General features: G+C 42.5%; 1 protein-coding gene across 3 annotated transcripts in view; it reads left to right on the top strand.

Annotated features, from left to right (window-relative positions):
* The window catches only part of LOC117676591 (TBC1 domain family member 24-like), a 32,931-nt gene that overhangs the window by 8,399 nt on the left and 4,193 nt on the right, over positions 1-20,339 (top strand). For all 3 annotated transcript variants that reach the window (XM_060688639.2, XM_087887295.1, XM_060688640.2), the window contains exons 2-6: positions 691-1,723; positions 9,713-9,871; positions 14,456-14,519; positions 16,621-16,716; positions 19,409-19,673. In XM_060688639.2, coding sequence (XP_060544622.2) covers positions 691-1,723; positions 9,713-9,871; positions 14,456-14,519; positions 16,621-16,716; positions 19,409-19,673 — 1,617 coding nt within the window. The remainder of the gene's footprint in view (positions 1-690; positions 1,724-9,712; positions 9,872-14,455; positions 14,520-16,620; positions 16,717-19,408; positions 19,674-20,339) is intronic.

Below are 20,339 nucleotides of genomic sequence, written 5' to 3'. Positions count from 1 at the left end.
ACTGATGCAAAAAGATACAAGGACTTCCAAAGTGGGAAGACTTTGGGTTATGTGCAGTCCTAATAGCACCAACTTTTTTCCTACTAGATAATATAGCTATAAAATAATTTCCTACCTCCTGTTGTCTTCATTCTCTGTCAGGGAACATGTGCTTGTGCCTGTCCTTGTAGTGTCTGAATTTTTGCAGTGCTCAGAACAATCCAGAGCTATGTTACAGTGAACTGTTTCACTGTAATCTAAAATGTTTGTGCATGGAAAGCTTCATCTTCTGAAGCATCTTGAGAATCTAGTGACTACACAGGTATTTGCTATGTTGACTGATGCCATATCAGGATAACAAAATACTATTTTATAGCCATTTTGAGAAATATATAATGATTATTCATTAGATAAATAAATCTCTTTTTTAAAAATTATTGCATCGTATTTAGTATTTAACCCTACCATAGTGTAAATCTTCTATTGCCCTACCCTTCAGTTCCTAACATTGATAAGACCAACTACCTATTGAATGAAATGGAAGCTTAAGAGCAAATGGCAAATTGCTGTTTATCAGTTTAAGTGCTACTTGTTCAAAAGTTGGAGAAAAACAACAATGCTGGTTTTCCCCCCCTATACTTGTCAAGCAGCATTAAGCAAGCTGTCAAATAGTAGATAAATTGCACTGAACATAATGTCTTTATTCTACAGAGACAGTTAATCCAATTAAAGAACCTGCGCAAATCATTGCCAAGGCTGGGACATGGGATAGTAATTCAGCTTCCTACCTAGGCTGCAGTATATTTGTGGACCAGAGCAAAATCCCCAAACTGAATGATCATCAGGACTCTCATGAGCAGTTCCTTGGCAAGTCTAGGAAAGAGCTGAAGAAGCTAGCAAGGGAAGGATTTTGGGCTGGAAGCCATACCCTAAGAGCAAAGGCTTACCAGCACATTATCCAAGATATACCATGCCGGCTAATGACTCCTGATGCCTTTGTCTACCAAGATGTGGCCAGCAAGTTATTTGGAAACCAGAGTGAAACTTTCGATCCTTTACCTGAATTCCTGTCAGGAAGCATCATGCCCGAATACTGCCTCACTCCAGAAGGGATAACGGCTTTGAAGAAAATACTTATCTGCATTTCCAGTCTCTACCCTGAGATTACTTACTGTCCTTTGCTCCCAGCTGTGACTGCTCTGGTGCTCCATTACAGCCAAGATGAGGCCCAATGCTTTGAGCTTACTTGCCGATTCCTCTACTCCAAGGCTCCCCACACCACCTACATAGACCAGTCCTTCCTGGCTCACAAGGCCTCCTGTATGACCTTCGGGGACTTAGCCAATAAGCACTGCCCAGCTGCTCATCAACTGATAGCAAGTTCATCAGACATCTTTGAGGTGTACTCTGAGTGGCTGGTGTGGCTCTTTGATGATCTTCCCTTTAATTATGTCATTCGCATCTTTGATGTGTATCTCTTGGAAGGGCAAAAAGTCCTTTATCGCATTGCTCTGGCACTGCTGAAGCAATACCGTCTCTTCATGACCTCAAGAGGACAAGAGGTGGTTGACATCAAGGAAAGTTTGCAGGCTTTCCTGTGGGACATTCAGGAAAACTTGGCGGCTGATAAGCTTTTAGAGAAAGCATTTGGCATCCGGCTTTTTTCCCGCAAAGAAATCTGGCTTCTTCAAATGGCTAACCGGAAGGCTCTGGTGGATAAAGGAGTAACAATGGTGCATCACAGGTATAAGAACCTTGTTTACTATATTTTGGGCATGACATAACGTTTCCAGTTACAATATGCTAGACAATACAACTCTAAATGACTGCAGGACCTACCTAATTAGAATAACTCATGCAAAGTATTTTCTGCCCATCCTATCAATCACAGTAAAATATGCCTTCACCTACAGAGAGATTCTAGACCACAACTGCCATAATCATCTGCTCTAAGCAATGAGTTTATAGAACTCATAATATACATATATTGGTTAATCCTGCCAGTAGATAGTACTGGTCAGATATGCATGCACCTTTTTAAAAAATACAATAAACAAATTTGGGCCATGTTAGATTTATACCAGCTTTGAAAAAAGTGTAGAAATAAGCATAAGGATACATCAATAATAGCCCTGAAAGCAAATTGGTTTAAATCTCCGTGTGTTTTAACAATCTACCATTGAGATCTACCATTTACTGTATGGTTTAAGCCTTACCATGCTTTATATTTCTCTGAGATATATTAGAATTTAAGAGTAGGATTTTAGCAATGAAGTTTTAGCCAAACTTCATTGCTTTATCTGAATGATAAAACATGGACTTCCAAAGCCCATTCCTCACAGCAGATATTTTCACAAAAGAACAAACAGAACTAATATCAAGGTCAGACCCCAAGGCTTCAGGATTTGCCCCACACAAAGGTGAAATATTGCTTCCAGAATCTCTCCAGTAATTGCAATTGAATAATCAACCTAACTGTATTTAGTTAATAACTGGAAGAATGATATTTAAAAATTCCCTATAAGCTAAGACTCTCCACACTCTCAGTGCCCGCTGATGAATCCATCACCAATAGTAACATTCTTAGCCTGTTTTCTGATTTTATTCTGATTTTATTTCTAATATGTTTTATTTTGAATATTGGTCTGTGAGTGCAATAAATTATATTTAATTGATGAGTTTGTTCTTGTCCTGCCCCACTTTTCTCCTGGTCTTGTCCACATTTTGGAGTATGGCTGCCAGCATGCCGTTAATGGACAAGTGGCCTGAAAAAGTTGGAGGAGGCACCAACATTATAGAGGACTCCATATGCCTTTTAGGTTGGTGTTCCCTCTTTTGAATGGGATGATACATATGCTGGGCAGTTTCCCAGATAAATGAAATGGACATTTCTATCAGTAATATTGGCAAGATTTGCTGTGCTTAAAATCACGTCTAATATCAGATTCACATCAAATCATGAAACTTAAAGACCCTGAAGTTTTGTAAACTTAAATAAACTTAGTTTCAGAGCTGAGGACAATAGATTGTCTAAGGAAGGTTGTCTAGTTTATACATGTATTGTAGGATATACAGTATGTCTTTGTGTTGGGGAGGGGAGGAAAGTATTTCTAATATGAAATCTGTCATGATAAAATGCCTAACTGCCATGTCCCCCTGATCCCCCGGACCCTCAAGGGTTAACTAACCACATATCCCATAATCCTTATAACCACTCCTTACCTCTTAACCCCTCCTCCTGGGTACAAAAGGTCCAACCGCATGGTCCACAGGTCATTCCAGATGTATACCTGAAAGAGAAAGGTACAAGGTCAGTGACCTCCAGTACCAACTGATCAACAATAAAACTACTGAAAAGAATTGGGCTATGTCTTTGAGTTATTGGGCTAGATCCAGTTTCTAACAAATTGGTAGCAGAGGTCGGTTGCCCATAACTCCAGACAATGACTGAACCCAACACCTACCCAGAAGAAGCAAACAGAGCACAGACCAGAGCTCTTACCAAGAAGATGGCTGAGAAGCTTCCCACCAAAGCCACAGCCATGGAGGAGACAGAAGCTGGAAGCGAGCAGGACTCCAGCCTGGACTCACAATCAGATGAAGAGGGGCCACCCAAGGAAATCACCGCCCCGGAAGAAGAAACAGCACAGAAAATGAAAAAATTCAAACTCTCCATCCTGAAACTGATGGAGGGAAACAGCGACAAAGAAAACCTCATCGCGGACCTTCAAAGCCTCTTCGAACAACAAGAAGCAGCGATCGAGGCCCCAAAAACAACCGAGAAAGAAAAGCCAGCAAAAAAGGGTAAGCCACCCCAACCCGATGATCCTGAGCCGGCAGAATCCATTTCCGTGCCCACTTCCCGGCGGCCATCTTGGGACGAGCACCAGCCAATGGGAAGCCAGGATTTGAATCCCTTGGCGCGAAAATCCCCGAACCCCGAAACAGACGAGGGGAGCTCAGAAAGCGACTACGAAGAACCCAGCTCTGAGAGCGACCACGAAGAGATCGCAATAACAAAAAGAAAAACGCCTACCGATCTCGAATTGCAAAAGGCAATCGAGACCATCACCGCTGCCCTAGGCTCCGCTTTCGAGCCCCCTGCGGCACTCAAAAAATCAAAGAGAAATCCTGGAGGGCACAAGAAGGCCAGAACAACCAACAGAGACCAGGCAACCGAGTCACAGCATACAAAAAACCCCGCGCGCACCAACAACCGGCACAAAAGACCGCCCACCTGCAGGAAAAATCAACCGCAGAATTCGAACTCACCACCCGCTACACCGGCAACGCGAGGCCCGAGGCGGAGAAGAAGAACCGGCTACTCACCAACGCCACGACACCCATCAGGCCAGTCCACACGACCAGGGACCAGCGACCACGAGGGAGGATCAGCCGCCGTCGCCGCCATCGCCGCCGAGCCGCTGGGTGCAGGGAATCCTCAACCTACGACCTCCGCTGCTGCCGCGCCGCCGACCCGCGAAAGTCCTCGACTTGCGACCGCGTCGCCCCCTCACCTTCTCCCCTTCTTCGCCGGGGATCCGGCCGTCCAGCAGTGGTGTCCAGCCTCAGGGGGGATCTTCGGACCCACCGGGGGCGGGTCCAGCCTCCCACCGACAGGCCTAGGCCTAGGCCTGGGAGCTCCAGCAACAGGAACCTCACCCGATGGACTCCAGCGCGGAATGAGCTTCGCGCATGCCCAGTACCTGCCTGTAATAAGAGAAGCAAATTGCATAGATCCAAGCAAGTACAGAATGGCCACAGACATCCCAAAGCCTTATTGTGAGTTTAATCACAACTTGGACCATGGACAGCTCCCCCCAGTAAGTAACCTTACTAACATTTCTGGGGCAAATTATGCCAATTTGCCAAAACTGCAGTTAGATGGGGGTAATATTATAGAATGGAGCCAACAATTAAGAGTTGCTCTCATGAGAGAGAATGCACTGTTCCTAGCTAACAAACCTCCCCAAAAGCCCTGGTCATTGGAAATTGACTGCATTCATCACAGGGCATTTTGTATCATGTTAACCTCCATTCCATCTGCCATGTATCCATCTATTGAGGACAATCTAACTGTTTATGACATTATGCAAAAACTATGTAACCTGTTTTATAGCCAAAGCAGAGCCACCACCACTAGACTATCTAGGGAGTTCCACTCCACCAAGCATAAGGCAGGGGTCCCCATGAGTGAGCACATCTTAAAGATGAATGCTGCAAGGGCAGAACTCATGCAGAGGGGGGAAATCATCACTGAAGAGAGCATGATAAGCATAATCATAAACTCTCTTGATAGCAGCTGGGACATCTTCATGACCCAACTAAATAGCCTCAACTTGCAATACCTCACACTAAGCGCACTGACCAGTCAGCTCGTTGCAGAGGACACTCTGAGGAGGGAACGCCAACTAGCCAAAGGGGACCCTAGACCCACAAAAAGGGTGGATTTCCAGGATAGGGCCAGGGATACCTCAGAATGTTATTCTTGTGGATCAAGGAACCACTTAAAGAAGGATTGCCCCAGGAACCATAGGGATAGGGGACAGCACGACAGTAGAGGGGGAAGGTCACCCGAACGCAGGCACCCAAAGGAAAGAGGGCGAGGGTGGTCACCCAACCCCAGGAAACACCACGAGCGCAGAGACCACTCCAGGGACAGTAACTCTGGCTCCATGTATGGGATCAGGCACGATGACCCAAATGACAAACATAAGGCAGAGAGAAACACATGGCTCCTGGATTCAGGGGCCACAAGTCACACTACTTGTAACCCAGAGCTGCTAGACTCACTCACAGAAATAGACTCAGAAGTAAAAGTAGCAAACCAAAGCAAGGTCAAAGTAGTGGGAAAGGGAAACGTACACATCACACAGGTAGGGGACCTAAAAGGAGTACTGTACGTACCAGAAATCCCCCACAACGTGCTAGCCATCACAAAGCTGACACGAGACACAAATATAGAAATAAAATTTAAAGATGGAAAGGCACACTTGATCAAGCAAGGGAAAGAGATAGGAAAGGTAACCATACACGAGGGGCTTCCCTACTTCACACCCAACGCAAGGGAGGAAGAAGGCATTGATGCCAGCACAAACCACGAGGTAGATAAGTATCCAGAAACAGAGGGGGTGCAGCAGGAGGCAGGATGTAGCCATGAGAAGACAAACAAGTCTGTATCTATCGGCAAACCATTGCATGATAACTGCGCCCACCTCCTACACAGGAGACTGGGACACATAAGCTTCCCCATTGTAAAGAAAATGACGGAATGTACCGAAGGTCTCAAAGTAAAGAACTGCGAAAACTACTTAGAGTGTTCAGTTTGTAAGCGTTCCAAGATCAAGGTTAAGGCCATCCCCAGGGGATCCAAATGAACCACGGAATACCCCTTCCAATTGGTGCATATGGACTTGGTAGGGCCAATGAAACCCTCTGTAGGACATAGGAAGCGATTCTTCCTCACGATTGTAGATGACTACACCAGATACGGGTATGTCTACTCCCTCAGACACAAAAACGAAGTGTTCCAAAGGTTTAAGGAATTCCACAGAAGAGTAGATATGCAACATAACATGAGAATAAGGCAGATAATGACTGATAGGGGGTCAGAATTCATGGCCAAAGAATTCACAAGGTGGCTGAGGGAGCAGGGCATAGCGCATTACACCTCTTCACCTTTCTCTCCCTTTCAAAATGGAGTCTCAGAGAGAAAGAACGGAGTGTTGCAAACCATGATGAGATGCGCCCTGGAGGATGCTGGGATGGGGCAGCATTTCTGGTCAGAGGCAATACACTACGCTAATTACACCCTGAATAGACTGTGGTCAAGCTCTATCAATAAGACACCATACGAGATGCTATACAACAGAAAGCCCAACATTGCACATTTGCACATATTCGGCGCCCCAGCTGATGTCCACATTCCCAGACAGCTAAGAAGAAAAGGGGAAAAATTATCAAAAAGGTTAAGGTTCGTGGGTTACGAACCGGGCACAAAGGGCTACAGATTTGTCGACAACAATAACCGTTTTGTGGTTTCCAGATCAGCCAGTTTCCACGAAAACGCAAACTGGTCGAGGGTACACTCCAACGACATCCCAGCCAATAGGGTCACGTTCGAGCATGGCCAAGAGGAAAGGGAGGTCAGAGAGGTCACAGGGCACAAGGCCAACCATCGCAAGACAAGCGTCAAAGGTTGGAAAGAAGGGCACCCTTCACTGAAGATAGATGACCTGACGGACAAAGAGGCAGACATCATGCAGGAGACCGAGCCAACCCCCAGCAGGCCAATCAGAGAAACCAGAAACAAGCTACCAAAGAAGTTAGAGGACTACGTTATGACCATCCACAACACCCATTTCACGCCCAGCTCATATGAAGACATCCTCGGGCTCCCCCGGGAGGAGAAAGAAAAATGGATGCTTGCCATGGAGAAGGAGATGGAAAGCCTAAAGGACCTTCAGGTATACTCACCTGCCCAAGTTCCAGAGGACAAAAAACCAATAGGAACCAAATGGGTGTTCAGGGTTAAAACATTAGAGGACAACAAGGTCCTATACAAGGCAAGACTAGTCGCGCAGGGTTTCGCCCAAAGATACCCCGAAGACTATACGGACACCTACTCGCCAACCGTCAGGGCAGAGAGCGTCAAGAGCGCCCTGGTGGTGGCCACCATCCTGGGCTTGGAGGTCTTCCAATTCGACGTACAAACAGCATACTTGCACGCCGAGCTGGATAAAGAAATATACGTCAAAGCCCCGCCTGGGTACAACAAAGACAAGAACCAAACCTGGCTGCTGAATAAAAGCCTGTACGGGCTCAAGCAGTCGGGCAAAAGGTGGTATGACTGCTTAGCCAAGGCCCTCAGATCCATGGGCTTCGAGGCCACCTCAGCTGACAAATGCTTCTTTACGAGGAGAGAAAACGACTCATTCGAAGGTGTGCTCGTTTACGTGGACGACATCTTGTACATCAGCAAGCACAAGAACAGGTGTGACAAGTTCGCCACTGACCTGGGTAGCCACTTCTCCTTAAAGTCACTTGGAAAGATTGACAGATACCTAGGGGTCCAAGTGATAAAAACCAACAAGGGCTTCCGACTCTCCCAGAGAGAAAAGATCATCGAGCTGCTGTCCAAATGCAACATGTCCGAAGCAAAACCCAGCGAGACCCCCATGCAACCCGAGTTCCTGAAGACCATGTATGAGGAATCTGAACCTTTCACAGACAACAAACTATATAGATCAACGATAGGGTCACTGCTGTACATATCCAACTGGACCAGGCCCGACATCGCCTTGGCCGTCAACCTGCTGTCCAGACATGTAAGCAAACCTACGGTAACACACTGGAACGCCATCAAAAGACTACTTAGATACTTAAAATTTAGTGCGGATGCCCTACTCTGCCTAGAACCAGAAACATCCAAGGAACCAAAGCTAACCTGCTATGCTGACGCTGACTGGGCTGGGGACATAGAGTGCAGAAAAAGCACCTCAGGCTACGTGCTACTACTCAACAATTGCCCCATCCACTGGTACACTGGAAAACAAAAACTGGTGGCCACATCAACTACGGAAGCAGAATTTGTTTGCCTATCAAAGGCCGCAAACAATTTAGTATGGTTCGATGACCTGCTCTGCGACATCTGGGCTGAACCCTCATATCCAATAGTTATCCACGAAGACAACAAGGCAGCGATAGAAATCTCTAGGGCCGATGCCATAGGTCAGCGTTCTAGGCACATTGACATTAAATACAAACACGTCAGGCAGTTTTCAGAGATAGGCTTCATTAGGGCAGTGCACTGTGACACAGAGGAGCAAACAGCAGATATTCTCACTAAACCCCTACCACATAAACAACATGCTTACCTCATGTCAAAAATGCGTGTTTGCTTATAATTCATGCCTGTACCAGTGTATTCTCTGTATGTATGCTAACACCGCCTCAGGTACCCAGTTAGGCATTTAGAGGGGGTTTTGTCATGATAAAATGCCTAACTGCCATGTCCCCCTGATCCCCCGGACCCTCAAGGGTTAACTAACCACATATCCCATAATCCTTATAACCACTCCTTACCTCTTAACCCCTCCTCCTGGGTACAAAAGGTCCAACCGCATGGTCCACAGGTCATTCCAGATGTATACCTGAAAGAGAAAGGTACAAGGTCAGTGACCTCCAGTACCAACTGATCAACAATAAAACTACTGAAAAGAATTGGGCTATGTCTTTGAGTTATTGGGCTAGATCCAGTTTCTAACAAAATCCTTTCATTAAAAGAGTCTTTCTTTGTTTTTCCTTTGAAAAGTCCAGTTGCCTTTTGAAAAAGCATCTTTGGGACAACCATAGCCTGGATGACTGAGTATCTCCATAAACATTAAATAGCGAACAACTGTCTTTTAAGACAAATCTGGTTTGAAGAGTAAAGGATATCTTATGCTTCACTCAAAGTATAAAATTCTACCCTGAAGGAATATATAGATGTAAATGTAAAAAGAATAAGGAAAGCTGAGGACCAGTAAATCACATGACAATCTTTGCTCTAAAATAAGTCCCAGAGTTTATGTCCATTGTGTGTCCTGTACCATTGCAATTCCAGGATGTAATATAATCAGCAGCTATTCCTGCTTGATAATTGTTTGCAAAGAGTGCCCTCTCTATCTGAAAAGTCGATCTCTTTGGAATTATAGTTTGATTAGAGCCTCCCTTTTCTTTTCCCGTTGCACAGACAACCATTCCACCTCATTGTGAATACACATAATTTTAATTCCGCCATTGTTAAAGCTCAAGAAATGCGCATTGTGTGGTCCTGGATCCCAGAACGATTTTCTTTATACCCACCTGTTCTTTTATTCTCAACTTCTGAAAATGGATACAGTTTGCAAAGGTAAGGGCCATATTTTCATAGTATTAAGCAAAATATGACACTTATTAAGGCAAATAATAAAGTGTACAGAGTTATAAAAGTTTATACCAATTAAAGAATTAGCACAAGAAACTGAATAGAATATTAGAAACAAGAGCATTGTATGATAGCTTTGAGTGATAGATTTGGCAGTTACAAAAGATTATAAAATTTCCACATTCAAAGTGGTCAAAATCAAAGAAACCATATTGAAGCTTAGTTTAGTATTCTAATGTGGTCAGTAGACTGATTTGCTTTTTAAAAAAGTCATTTTGAACAATATTTATTCATACAGTCCATTTAAGTGCTTATGATACTGACACTACAATTGGTCTTGGCATAGCTGAGAATTCCACATAATTACCTAAGGACGAATACAGTGTACAGTGTTCACAATGAATGGACATGGCATTTCTAGACCTTCATTAAAAAAAAACACATGGGAAGCTTGCTATGAAAAAACTTAAAGACTGAGCAAACATTCAGAATAAGAACTATGGTTTATGCACCTTCCTTAAGCTCAAATGAGGGCTAAGGATCTTGCAATTCTTAAATGCCACCCTCTTTTGCTGCTGACTCCAGTATTTGAAAGTTCTTGATCTTTTCTTGGAAAGGTTTGGGATCCTGCCATAGCTGAAAAACTGGGAAAGTGGGAGAGAGTCTTAATCCAATCTTTTAGGTACAAAAGCACAGAAAAGGATGCCAAGGTGACTAATTCATTATATTTCGGCATTCCTAGTGTAGTGTTGTTGGACCTCTAAGCATGTTTATTAAGGCTGCTTAGTGCTTCAGGATCAATAGCAATAGCAATTGTGTTTTACAGCCCTCTCTAAGCAATTTACAGAGTCAGCATCTTGCCCCCAACAATCTGGATCCTCATTTTACCAACATCAGAAGGATTGAAGGCTGAGTCAACCTTGAGCCTGGTGAGATTCAAACTGCTAAATTGCAGGCAGCCGGCAGTCAGCAGAAGTAGCCCGCAGTACTGAATTTTAACCACTGCACCACCATAGCACAACCTTCAGAAAGTGCTTCAGAGCATGCAGGTGCACGAATACAATATTAGCCTGCAGCGTTTTAGACTGTTGTCCACCCACCCCCAACAATCTTGTGATGACTTAAAGGTTTTGCAGGGAGGTACTATATTCACACTCCCTTGAGTTCTAAATCATTTTATAAAGATAACATCCAAAGTGCTGCACAGCCTTAGTGCCTATCCCATCTCTGTTCACTAAACAAATAATCGACTCTTGTGGGCTCAGTGTGGGCTATGAAACCTCCAAGCAATATGCTTCCCAATTTGGATATTTGCTCATCAGCAGCAATTTCCATGTAGAGTGCTCAGACAGTAGCATAGGTAAATTTCTCTGGAAATGTACCCTTTGGCAGAAGATGCAATTAGAAAGCTGCCACTGAAATCAGTATCTCGTTGCTTTCTTTTGAATGATCCTAATCAGCACACATTCAGGACAAATGGTGGTGGGGGGGACACCAGAGAAAATGCAGGGGTAGGATCTTTAAAATTTCATGCACTTTGGAACTTTCAAGTCTGAAAAATATAATATTAGAAGACACATGGGGGGGGGGGTGTTGTGAAGTATTTTTGAAAACAAGTAATACTGAGATTTATCACAACCGGATCTTCAGGTATTAGGCATTCTTCAAAACCTTAACTAGGCAGTCTTCCTAGATAGGAGTACTATAGCTCCCAAAATTTCTGAAAAGTATCAGATTAGAGAAAAGAAATTTAAAATGCCAAAAAAGAAAAGCTCAAGAAGGTGATTACCTTGGAGCATGTACTATTTATTTAATAGCTTTACCCTTCTCCAATTATAAAGTCTCCCAGAATCTTATATAAGCTTAGTAAAATCAAAATCGTCTCTAATTTCAGCTTTCAGGTCTAGAACAGATCTGTCTAAGAGGTAGAGAGAAAGAAAAGAGGAAGGAAGAAGCAAATCAAGGCCAAACTTCTTAAACCAGCATATTCTTGCTATGATTAGTTTCAAATTGAAATACTCGGGAAATGGCAACTGTCAGATAAGGGCAGGAAGGAGCTGATGGAACGGAATCTCTCCTCAGAGCTTATAGAATAAATTTCTCTCTTTAGCCTGATGGGAGGGACCTTTCCTATGATTAGATTCTTATGAAGTAATACTTCAGTCAAAGAAATTTAACTGAAGAACCCCTTTGAGGCAAACTCCACAAAGCAGCTCCTCACTTTTAGGCATATATTGGACCTGACAAGCCATGAGGAAATAGCCTTTTTCCTGATGTTCAGCAATCTTCTGCAAAAGTAAATCTCCACCAGAGTGAAGTAGCTCACCCTTACTCCTCTTGATTGCTGATATCAAGGCAAAAACTCTTGCTTCTTCACAAGAAACCACTAACTTGAAACAAATCATTCCAGAGATCATAACAGAGGATGGCTCCATAGAGTGAAATGGTGCTGTTTTACACAGGCCTACCTCTTATTCTGCCATTCAGAATGGAGCCTGCTGGGAAGAGGGCAGAAGCCATTGAATGAATCGACATTAGCAGTGCTTTGGAGGTGGCTGAAGGCCTGGTAATGTTAGAAGACCCATTTATATGTGATTAATGTTTTGGACTGTCCCCATGCCGGCTCCTAGGATCTGGTCTGTAGTTCATATAACCAACTAGCCATTTAATCATTGGGGTTGGGGGAGGTGCCTTCAGCTGTATTCTAGCCACTTTCCTATAAATATTTTCAAAATAGAAGGGAAATATTTGAAAATCCATGTACATTGGGGAAGATGAATGTGATTAAACATCCTTAATAGTGTGAACATTATAGCTTGGAGTATCTAACAGCCAAGGTGCACCTACACTGAAAGTATCACTCTTCTTACAACCACAATTAAACTGTCTGATTCCAATCCAGGAATCTGTGTCAGGATCCAGCATGTGCCATGGAAATTATGACGCATTCAGGTTTTATGTGAGCAATTGCTTGCTTCACTGAGCAGAAATTATAGCTTCCAAATGTCTGCTTTGCAGTTATTATACAATATGGAACAAAATTATCTCATTATTGTTTATACTGTAGATGTATGTATTGTGATTTTGAATTCTTTTTGCTATATTTTGTTGCTTTCCTCTTTTTCCTTTTTTCTTTTTGGAAGTTGCCCAGAATCACCTTGGTTGAATTGGGTGGCCACATAAAAGTTTTAAATAAAGAAAAGAATATTGGTGGGACTGAAGGAATGGTTGGGCTTTTCCTTTATGGATTTAACATAATAATGACTTGTTGGCAGTCATTATCAGCTGCTATTCCTCCAGGCATTTTATGTGGTCATGTCAAACACAAAAAACAAGAGGTGCTCAAACTTCTCTGGAAATCCAAAAAAAGGTTTTATGCAAACAATCCTCATTCAGTGACCATTTGCAGTCATGTTGGCAATGAAATGAAAAAGTAACACCACGGTGGCGCAGTGGTTAGAATGCAGTACTGCAGGCAAGTTTTGCTGACTGTCGGCTGCCTGCAATTTGGCAGATTGAATCAAATTGTTGGGGGCAATATGCTGACTCTGTAAACTTAGAGAGGGCTGTAAATATCTCCCGGAATCACTTCCAAATATTATCTTGTTTCCCAGGACTTAAATAATGTCCCAGCCCCTTTGTCTAAGGTTCTTGCATATTTTCCTGTCCCTTTCTCCTGATCCTTTAAATCGTTGCTCTGAGAACTCCACAAGGAGTTTAAAAACAGTAGAATGGCATATTTAGAAACTATATAGAAAAAAATACACTGTTATTAAAAGTTATAAAAAGAACATAAAAACTAAGACAAATAAAGAGGGGGGAGGGAGGGAGGAAGGAAGGGAAGAAGGAAGGAAGGAAGGAAGGAAGGAAAGAAGGAAGGAAGGAAGGAAGGAAAGTGCAGAAACAAAAGGTAAAAAGAAATAGAAGCTTCTGATATCTATCAGAATCTTCAATTCTGATATCTATCAGAACTGTATTTATATTTGCTTTGCAGCAAATATAAATACAATTACAAAATTATCTCTTATTCAATGATTACAAAAAAAGCTCACTTTTTTCTATTATCAAGTGGGTTTTTTTTCTAATCATCAAAATCACAGGACATAAGTTCATTTTTTCCCTCTATTCATACAAAAAGTCTTTAAGGAATTTTCAATCAGCCTTAAATATAAATATTGGGGTTTTTTTTCGCTGATCAAAGAAGTTAATTTAGCAATCTCTGCAACTTCCATCATCTTTATCACCCATTCCTAATGGTTATGGATATATTTAGAAGATTTACAGCAGAAAATTATCTGCATGAAAAATGGAATTTGTTCTACTGAAAACACGTTCCATAAGTACATGTTTCTGTGACAACGTAAAACATGTGAGGTAACTATACAACTTCTATTTCAGAGTCTGTCTGGTTTCCATCTTGTTGTTTTTCTCGCTCCAGGCTTATTAATAAAGCACTAAGAATAACATGCTCCACTGTTCAAGCCATCTCCATCTCAATGCCATCAAGGAATTGCTTTCCCAGCCATTAGCAGGGGACTCATTTCATCCCATTTCTTTTGCTTCCGACAGGTTTTATTCCTGCTGTGAAGGCTATGAGCCAACTTTACTGTTGTTAAAAAACACACTGGGAGAAGTAAGTGATTTAGTTCTGAATATCTCAAATAATTCTGGTGTAGTGGGATCTTCCATCTTTGGGGCTATAATAAAACAGAAACCATCCAAAGCCATATGCAGCAAGTGTATTCTGGGTTAAAAAACAAAATTATGTGCTTAAATCACAAACACGCATTCATTTACTTCTATGTAAAAAGGATGCCCAACTCTCTCAAAAGTCTACATGTTAAGTCTTATTACATCAGGAGTATTTTTTTGAAAGAATGCTGACGATGGAGGTTAAGTAGATTTCTGAGAGCCTAATGGAGGTTGGAGGAAAGACAAGGACTGAAGAAAAAATAGGGGGCTTTATAAAACAACCAGGAAGGCTTCACATAGGACCATTTATTGTTGTTCCAAGAATAAAACATATTGGTTGCCAAAAAAAAAAAGGGGGGGGGAACCATTTAATCAATATAAACAAATGAATGAATATGTTTCTGTCAGAGACACTTTCAAAGGTAATATTCAAAAAGCAAAAAATGGGGGGGGGGGAAAACCATTTAATCAATACAAACAAATGAATGAATATGTTGCTATCAGAGACACTTTCAAAGGTAATAATTTGTACATTGAATACCTATTTCTTGCCTGATGAGGAGGAAGGGGAAGCATTCCGAGGGTTGCCTTGCCAAGTTTGCCACCAACTGTGAATGCCAACTGCTCAATAGGAAATTGCAGGCAATTCTTATATGACACACATTTCTTTTTGCTCACAGCTTTTTATGGAGAGGTGTACATCTCAGTCTCAAATACACACTTAGAAGCGTTAACACCTGGACAGGTTTTAAGTTGCTTCCAGGCCCTAAATTTACAGGATGAACATCATGCTGGGCTACTAAGAATAGAGTGTTTCAGATAAAGAGCTGCATCTCTGAACATTCTCTCCAGTGAGCATTGCCTGACATCCTCTTGGATTGTGATGGTGGCGAATATCTGTAACTCGGGTATAGGATGAGGATGGAGGTTCTTTCTCTGAGCTTCTGGATTGGTTTCCAAATGTTTCATTGCCAGGCTAGGTAACATATTCAGTGGCATGTAGGGGATGTCAGTGTCAGTGTCTATTTTTAAAGGCTTCGTATGGTCAGTAGATCTTGTGATGCAGAGGTCACGTCAGGTGAGGGTTTCATCCATTGTTCCTTGTCTGGCCTTCAGATGCCTTGGAAAATAGCCTGACCCCTTCCTCTCTGTGACAGCCCCTCAAATATTGGAACACTGCTATCATGTCACCCCCGGTCCTTTTCTTCACTAGACTAGCCATGCCCAGTTCTTGCAATCATTCTTCATGTTTTAGCCTCCAGTGCCCTAATCATTTTTGTTGCTCTTATCTGCACTCTTTGTAAAGTCTCAACAACTTTTTTATAGTGTGGTGACCAAAACTGGATGCAGTATTCTAGGTGTATTCTACTAAGGCTTTATAGAGTGGTATTAGTACCTAACATGATCTTGATTCAATCCCTCTGTGGATTGTGATGGGTCTTGTGAGGGTCTTCATCTTCGCTGAAGATGTTACCCAGCCTAGTAATGAAATATTTGGAAACCAACCCACAAGTTTGGAGAATGAACCTTCACTTTCATCCTCTTGGATGCAAGAGAAAGATCTGATTTTGGTTTGCGAGACTTTTCATTTCCAGTGTTATTTTGTGCTTCTATCTTCAAGTACTTGAGTATTTCTAATCTTTGGTTATGCATTTTACTGATTACTTTTTAGCCTTTGTTGCCTGGAATTGTATGTATTCCTTTACTATGATAGTCGCACTGGAAGCACAAGTACTTATGAGGCTTAAAACTTCAATGGATGAACTTACTCAGAACTGCTCCCCTAAACCTGTATACATCAAAAGGGGGTACGGTAGCCTCGTCCCTAATGTTCTGCTCCAGGGTACCCTCATAAAGTAATTGGAAGATGATAATCACATGTTCTTAAACTACATCTTCACATTGCTTGGTTACCCCATCTTTTCACTGAATGTTTTGAATACAGTAAGAGTTCAAGTGGTCTTCTGTGATCATTCATTTTCTTGAGTCTTTTTGATTATCAGGAAACCTTATGCAGTTGCTCACATCTTCCTCCCATTCAGGTATGTGGAGCATTTCTTTCCTCTGACTGGAATGAAAGGAAAAAACGGGGAGGAACAACAAGCTTCTTTGGCACAGGAGAATGCTTTATTTTTACAGTAAGTTTAACTTACTTCCATAGCAATAGCAATAGCAATAGCATGTAGACTTATACAATGCCCCATAGTGCTTCACAGCACTCTCAAAGTGGTGTATACAGTCAGCATGTTGCCCCAAACAGTCTGGGTCCTGATTTTGTTGATCTCAGAAGGATGGAAGGCTGAATCAACCTCAAGCCCCATCAGGATCAACCTCTAGGCTGTGGGCAGAGTTTGTCTGCAATACTGCATTCTAACCACTGCCCCACCAGGGCTCCCTGATGGAGAATATAACCCTCCAACCAGGGGTGGGATTCAAAAATTTTAGCAACCGGTTCTCTGCCTGGTTGCTGGGTGGCTGTGGGCATGGTGGGCATGGCCTACTCAGCCTCCTGCACCACGGTGGGGAGAGGGGTATTTTCACCCTCCCCAAGCTCTGGAGGCTTTCCTCGAGCCTCTAGGAGGGCTAAAACAGCCTCCCCCGGGCTCCGGAGGCTCTCCAAAAGCCAGAAATGGGCCTGTTTCCGGACTTTCAGAACTTCTGGGAGGCCCGTTTTTCACCCTCCCAGAGCCTCCACACGGGCACTGCACTTACCTGGCATCCAAAATGGGCTGCATAGAGACTCCTGGGAGGGGCAGGGCGGGCGGTGCCAGACATTCCTTGCAACTACCGGTTCAGCAAACCAGATGTAAAATTAGCATCCAGTTCGCTCAAACCGGTTCAAACCGGCTGAATGCCACCCCTGCCTCCAACCTAAGGGTATGATGAAAATTAGAAAATAGAGCTTGTTATGTATTGTAATTAGTTACTGAAATCTAGTGCTAAAGTCTTCACTGTGGTCTGCTGTTTAAGCGGGAGAACTGCTTTAAACTGATTGGTTGCCCGGCTGACAGCCCCCTATAAAAGGAGTGCTGTCAGCCAGACTATTTTGCTGGTTGTTTCACTGTGTTAAATAAAAAGTTGTAGCTGAAGATCACTCCGTGTCTTTCCATTCAATCCAAAATCTAACACTGGTGATGAGGATGGGATTTAATGGAATTAAAGACCAAAAAAAGAGCTGATCACTATACCAGCAAAGAGTTGAACGTCGGAGACAGAGCTCATATGCATTTTGGGGCTTCAGAGGAATTCTACATCTGCAAAGAATGAAAACTGTTGTATTATTCCAAAAGAAAACCTATGTCCCTGAATGCCTTCTCAAAAGATGGGAGCCCTTCTCCCAACAATACTTCATTGAATGTCTTTCTACAGTCACTTCCAGTGAAGTGCAGCATGGTACATGTTATGTATCTTCCCCAATGTGCATAGAAATTGCTTGGTCCATTTCACTAACTGCTAACCTAGTTGATTCGCCTGAATCTATAATACCTGATAATTCTTCCTCCTCACAACATACTAACATTCCAACTTTGAAACAGGCCCTTCTGACCAGCTTAATACAAAATTTAAATATTAACTAAAATTGTAACTGCATACTAATATAAAGGGGAAAAGGCAATTCTATTTTTTTTGGTGGGGGGGAGGCTGATCTGTGCTCTCTTCTTTCTGGGAAAAGGTCCCCTTCACTCTCCCTAAAGAGTCATTCTCTGCCTAAGTCTGCCATTTGCTGATATCAAGATCTTAACCAAAATCTGTTGTGTGATGAGGCCAGATCATAACAAAACAAGAAAACAATATTTTTGAATGGTGTTTTCAGCAGCAAGAAGAACAAGGGATATGTAGTGATGCAAAGTTGGAATTTTGGGATAAAATAAAATGGGTTACTTTATGTATTTGATAATTCCAAATGACACCATAGCATATCATCAATGTGCGGATGGGACTTAAGTGCAATTTGCAGCCTGTGGATCTCTACATTAGAGCTTCCTATCCCTGCGCAGTTCTTGCCAAATGTACTGAATAGTCATAGTTAGGATATCTGTTAGGGTTTTTCTTAATCTAATACAGATCATAGGCAGAAAGACTGCATTTATTTTTGTTTTTTTCTCTACAAAAACTGCTTTATTATTCAAAATTAAACTCCTATTCCTTACTTGTAACCTTAATGCTAATTGTATGCTTGTTTCTAGTTTCCCATCTTTCTGAATCTACAGGCTTCCCATTACTATAAATGGGATGATTTTATCCTAATTTATACACTCTTAGCTCTAAGTTCTACCTCGATGTTCCTACTTCTATGTTTGTAGCACTATGTTTCCCTTCAGCTCTAGGTCTTCAGCTCTTGCAGCCAGCTCCAGTCCCTTGCATGTAAAAACCATTTTCTCTTCATGGATTTTGTTGTGCTTTTCTCTCCCCCAGCTCTTACAGTCCTCTCTTTCTGAACCTGGTTTGTAATCATGCTCGGGTTTGTAGACACTGATCAGGCTCTTTTCCTTCTCCGTCTCTTAGCTGATCTTGCAGGGCCAAGAATTAGTTTTATTTTGCTTGAAGACCACTGCTATGGTGCTCTCCTTTGTGTTGGAGGCTTCTCTTTCCCACTTTTCTGATGTCTTTCTGGTTTGATTTCTTTTTAGCTAATGTACCCTTCTACCCTTGTTGGATTTCGGTTCTGACTCCAGAAATCTTCTCTAATTAAGGAGAGGATAGGGCTGTTTTAACCCTCCTTCCTAGGCTACACCAAAACTCTGGATCCACAGAGGGAAAAGAAAGGCCTGTCTATTCTGGGTGGTGAGTTCCAAAATATCCGTGATTGATATTGTCTTTTCTTAAAAGGTGCATCCTAAAATGGAACGATATGAATGGGTCTTCATCAAGAAGCCAGAACAAGCTAAAGCTCTACCTTGTCCCCAACGCCAGCGTTCTCCATCTCCCTTTTCTTTGGAGAGGCCCAGAACAACCAGCTCAAATCATCTCACTGTACCAAAATTAGAAACAATTAAATACCGTCTCTCTCCCTTCTTGGCAATTAGACACTTCAAGTTGCCCTCCAAAACAGCCTCCATGTTTATGTCTGGAAGCCAGGAAGGAATTGTCATAGGTAATTATGCAAATAAACATTGTGGATAATCTGTAAAGCTAAGCACTATACACTTTTCTGGTGCCCCAATCCCCAAATCAAATGTTATTTTGGTGCTGCTTATTTAACATATAAATTCAACCACAGCGGAGCTGGGATGATCACAACCTACATATATTTTGGGGTAGGAAAAGAACATATAGGAGAATGTCAATATGGTAGAAGGTCATGATGAACTTTTGGCAAGGTTGTCCTACCAAAGCATACGAAGGAGAAACATTCATATGGAACCCGTTATATCATCATCATGATGACCATCATGACCATCATTATCATCACCATCATCATCATTTCAACATACGAACAAGCGGGAGTTGCAATAAAACCCTTTGTTCCAGGAGTATTGCTACGTTTTCTCTCCCCCCACCCTTCTGTTTTCTCTTTTCTTTCTTCCTTAATCTGTCACTTTCAAATCCACCTGTCTCCTCTGTGCGTCTTGCTCTTGACTACTTTTCTCACTCCTCCACACTATCTCACATGCTTGGCCTTGTTTCTTCCTTCTTGCTCCTAGCTCTTGCTTCCACCTACTCCCCTTCATCTAGTGTTGAACCAGCATGTCTGTCTCGAAATCTAAACATAGCTAATATTGTGAATTACTTGGCTGACTTCTGGTTGTTTTAAATACTT

Source organism: Pantherophis guttatus, chromosome 2, assembly GCF_059756535.1.
Source record: "Pantherophis guttatus breed Tessera chromosome 2, ASM5975653v1, whole genome shotgun sequence".
NCBI classification, from domain to species: Eukaryota; Metazoa; Chordata; class Lepidosauria; order Squamata; family Colubridae; genus Pantherophis; species Pantherophis guttatus.
The sequence above is the reverse complement of the archived record's forward strand: the minus strand, read 5'-3'. Positions and strand labels throughout refer to the sequence as shown.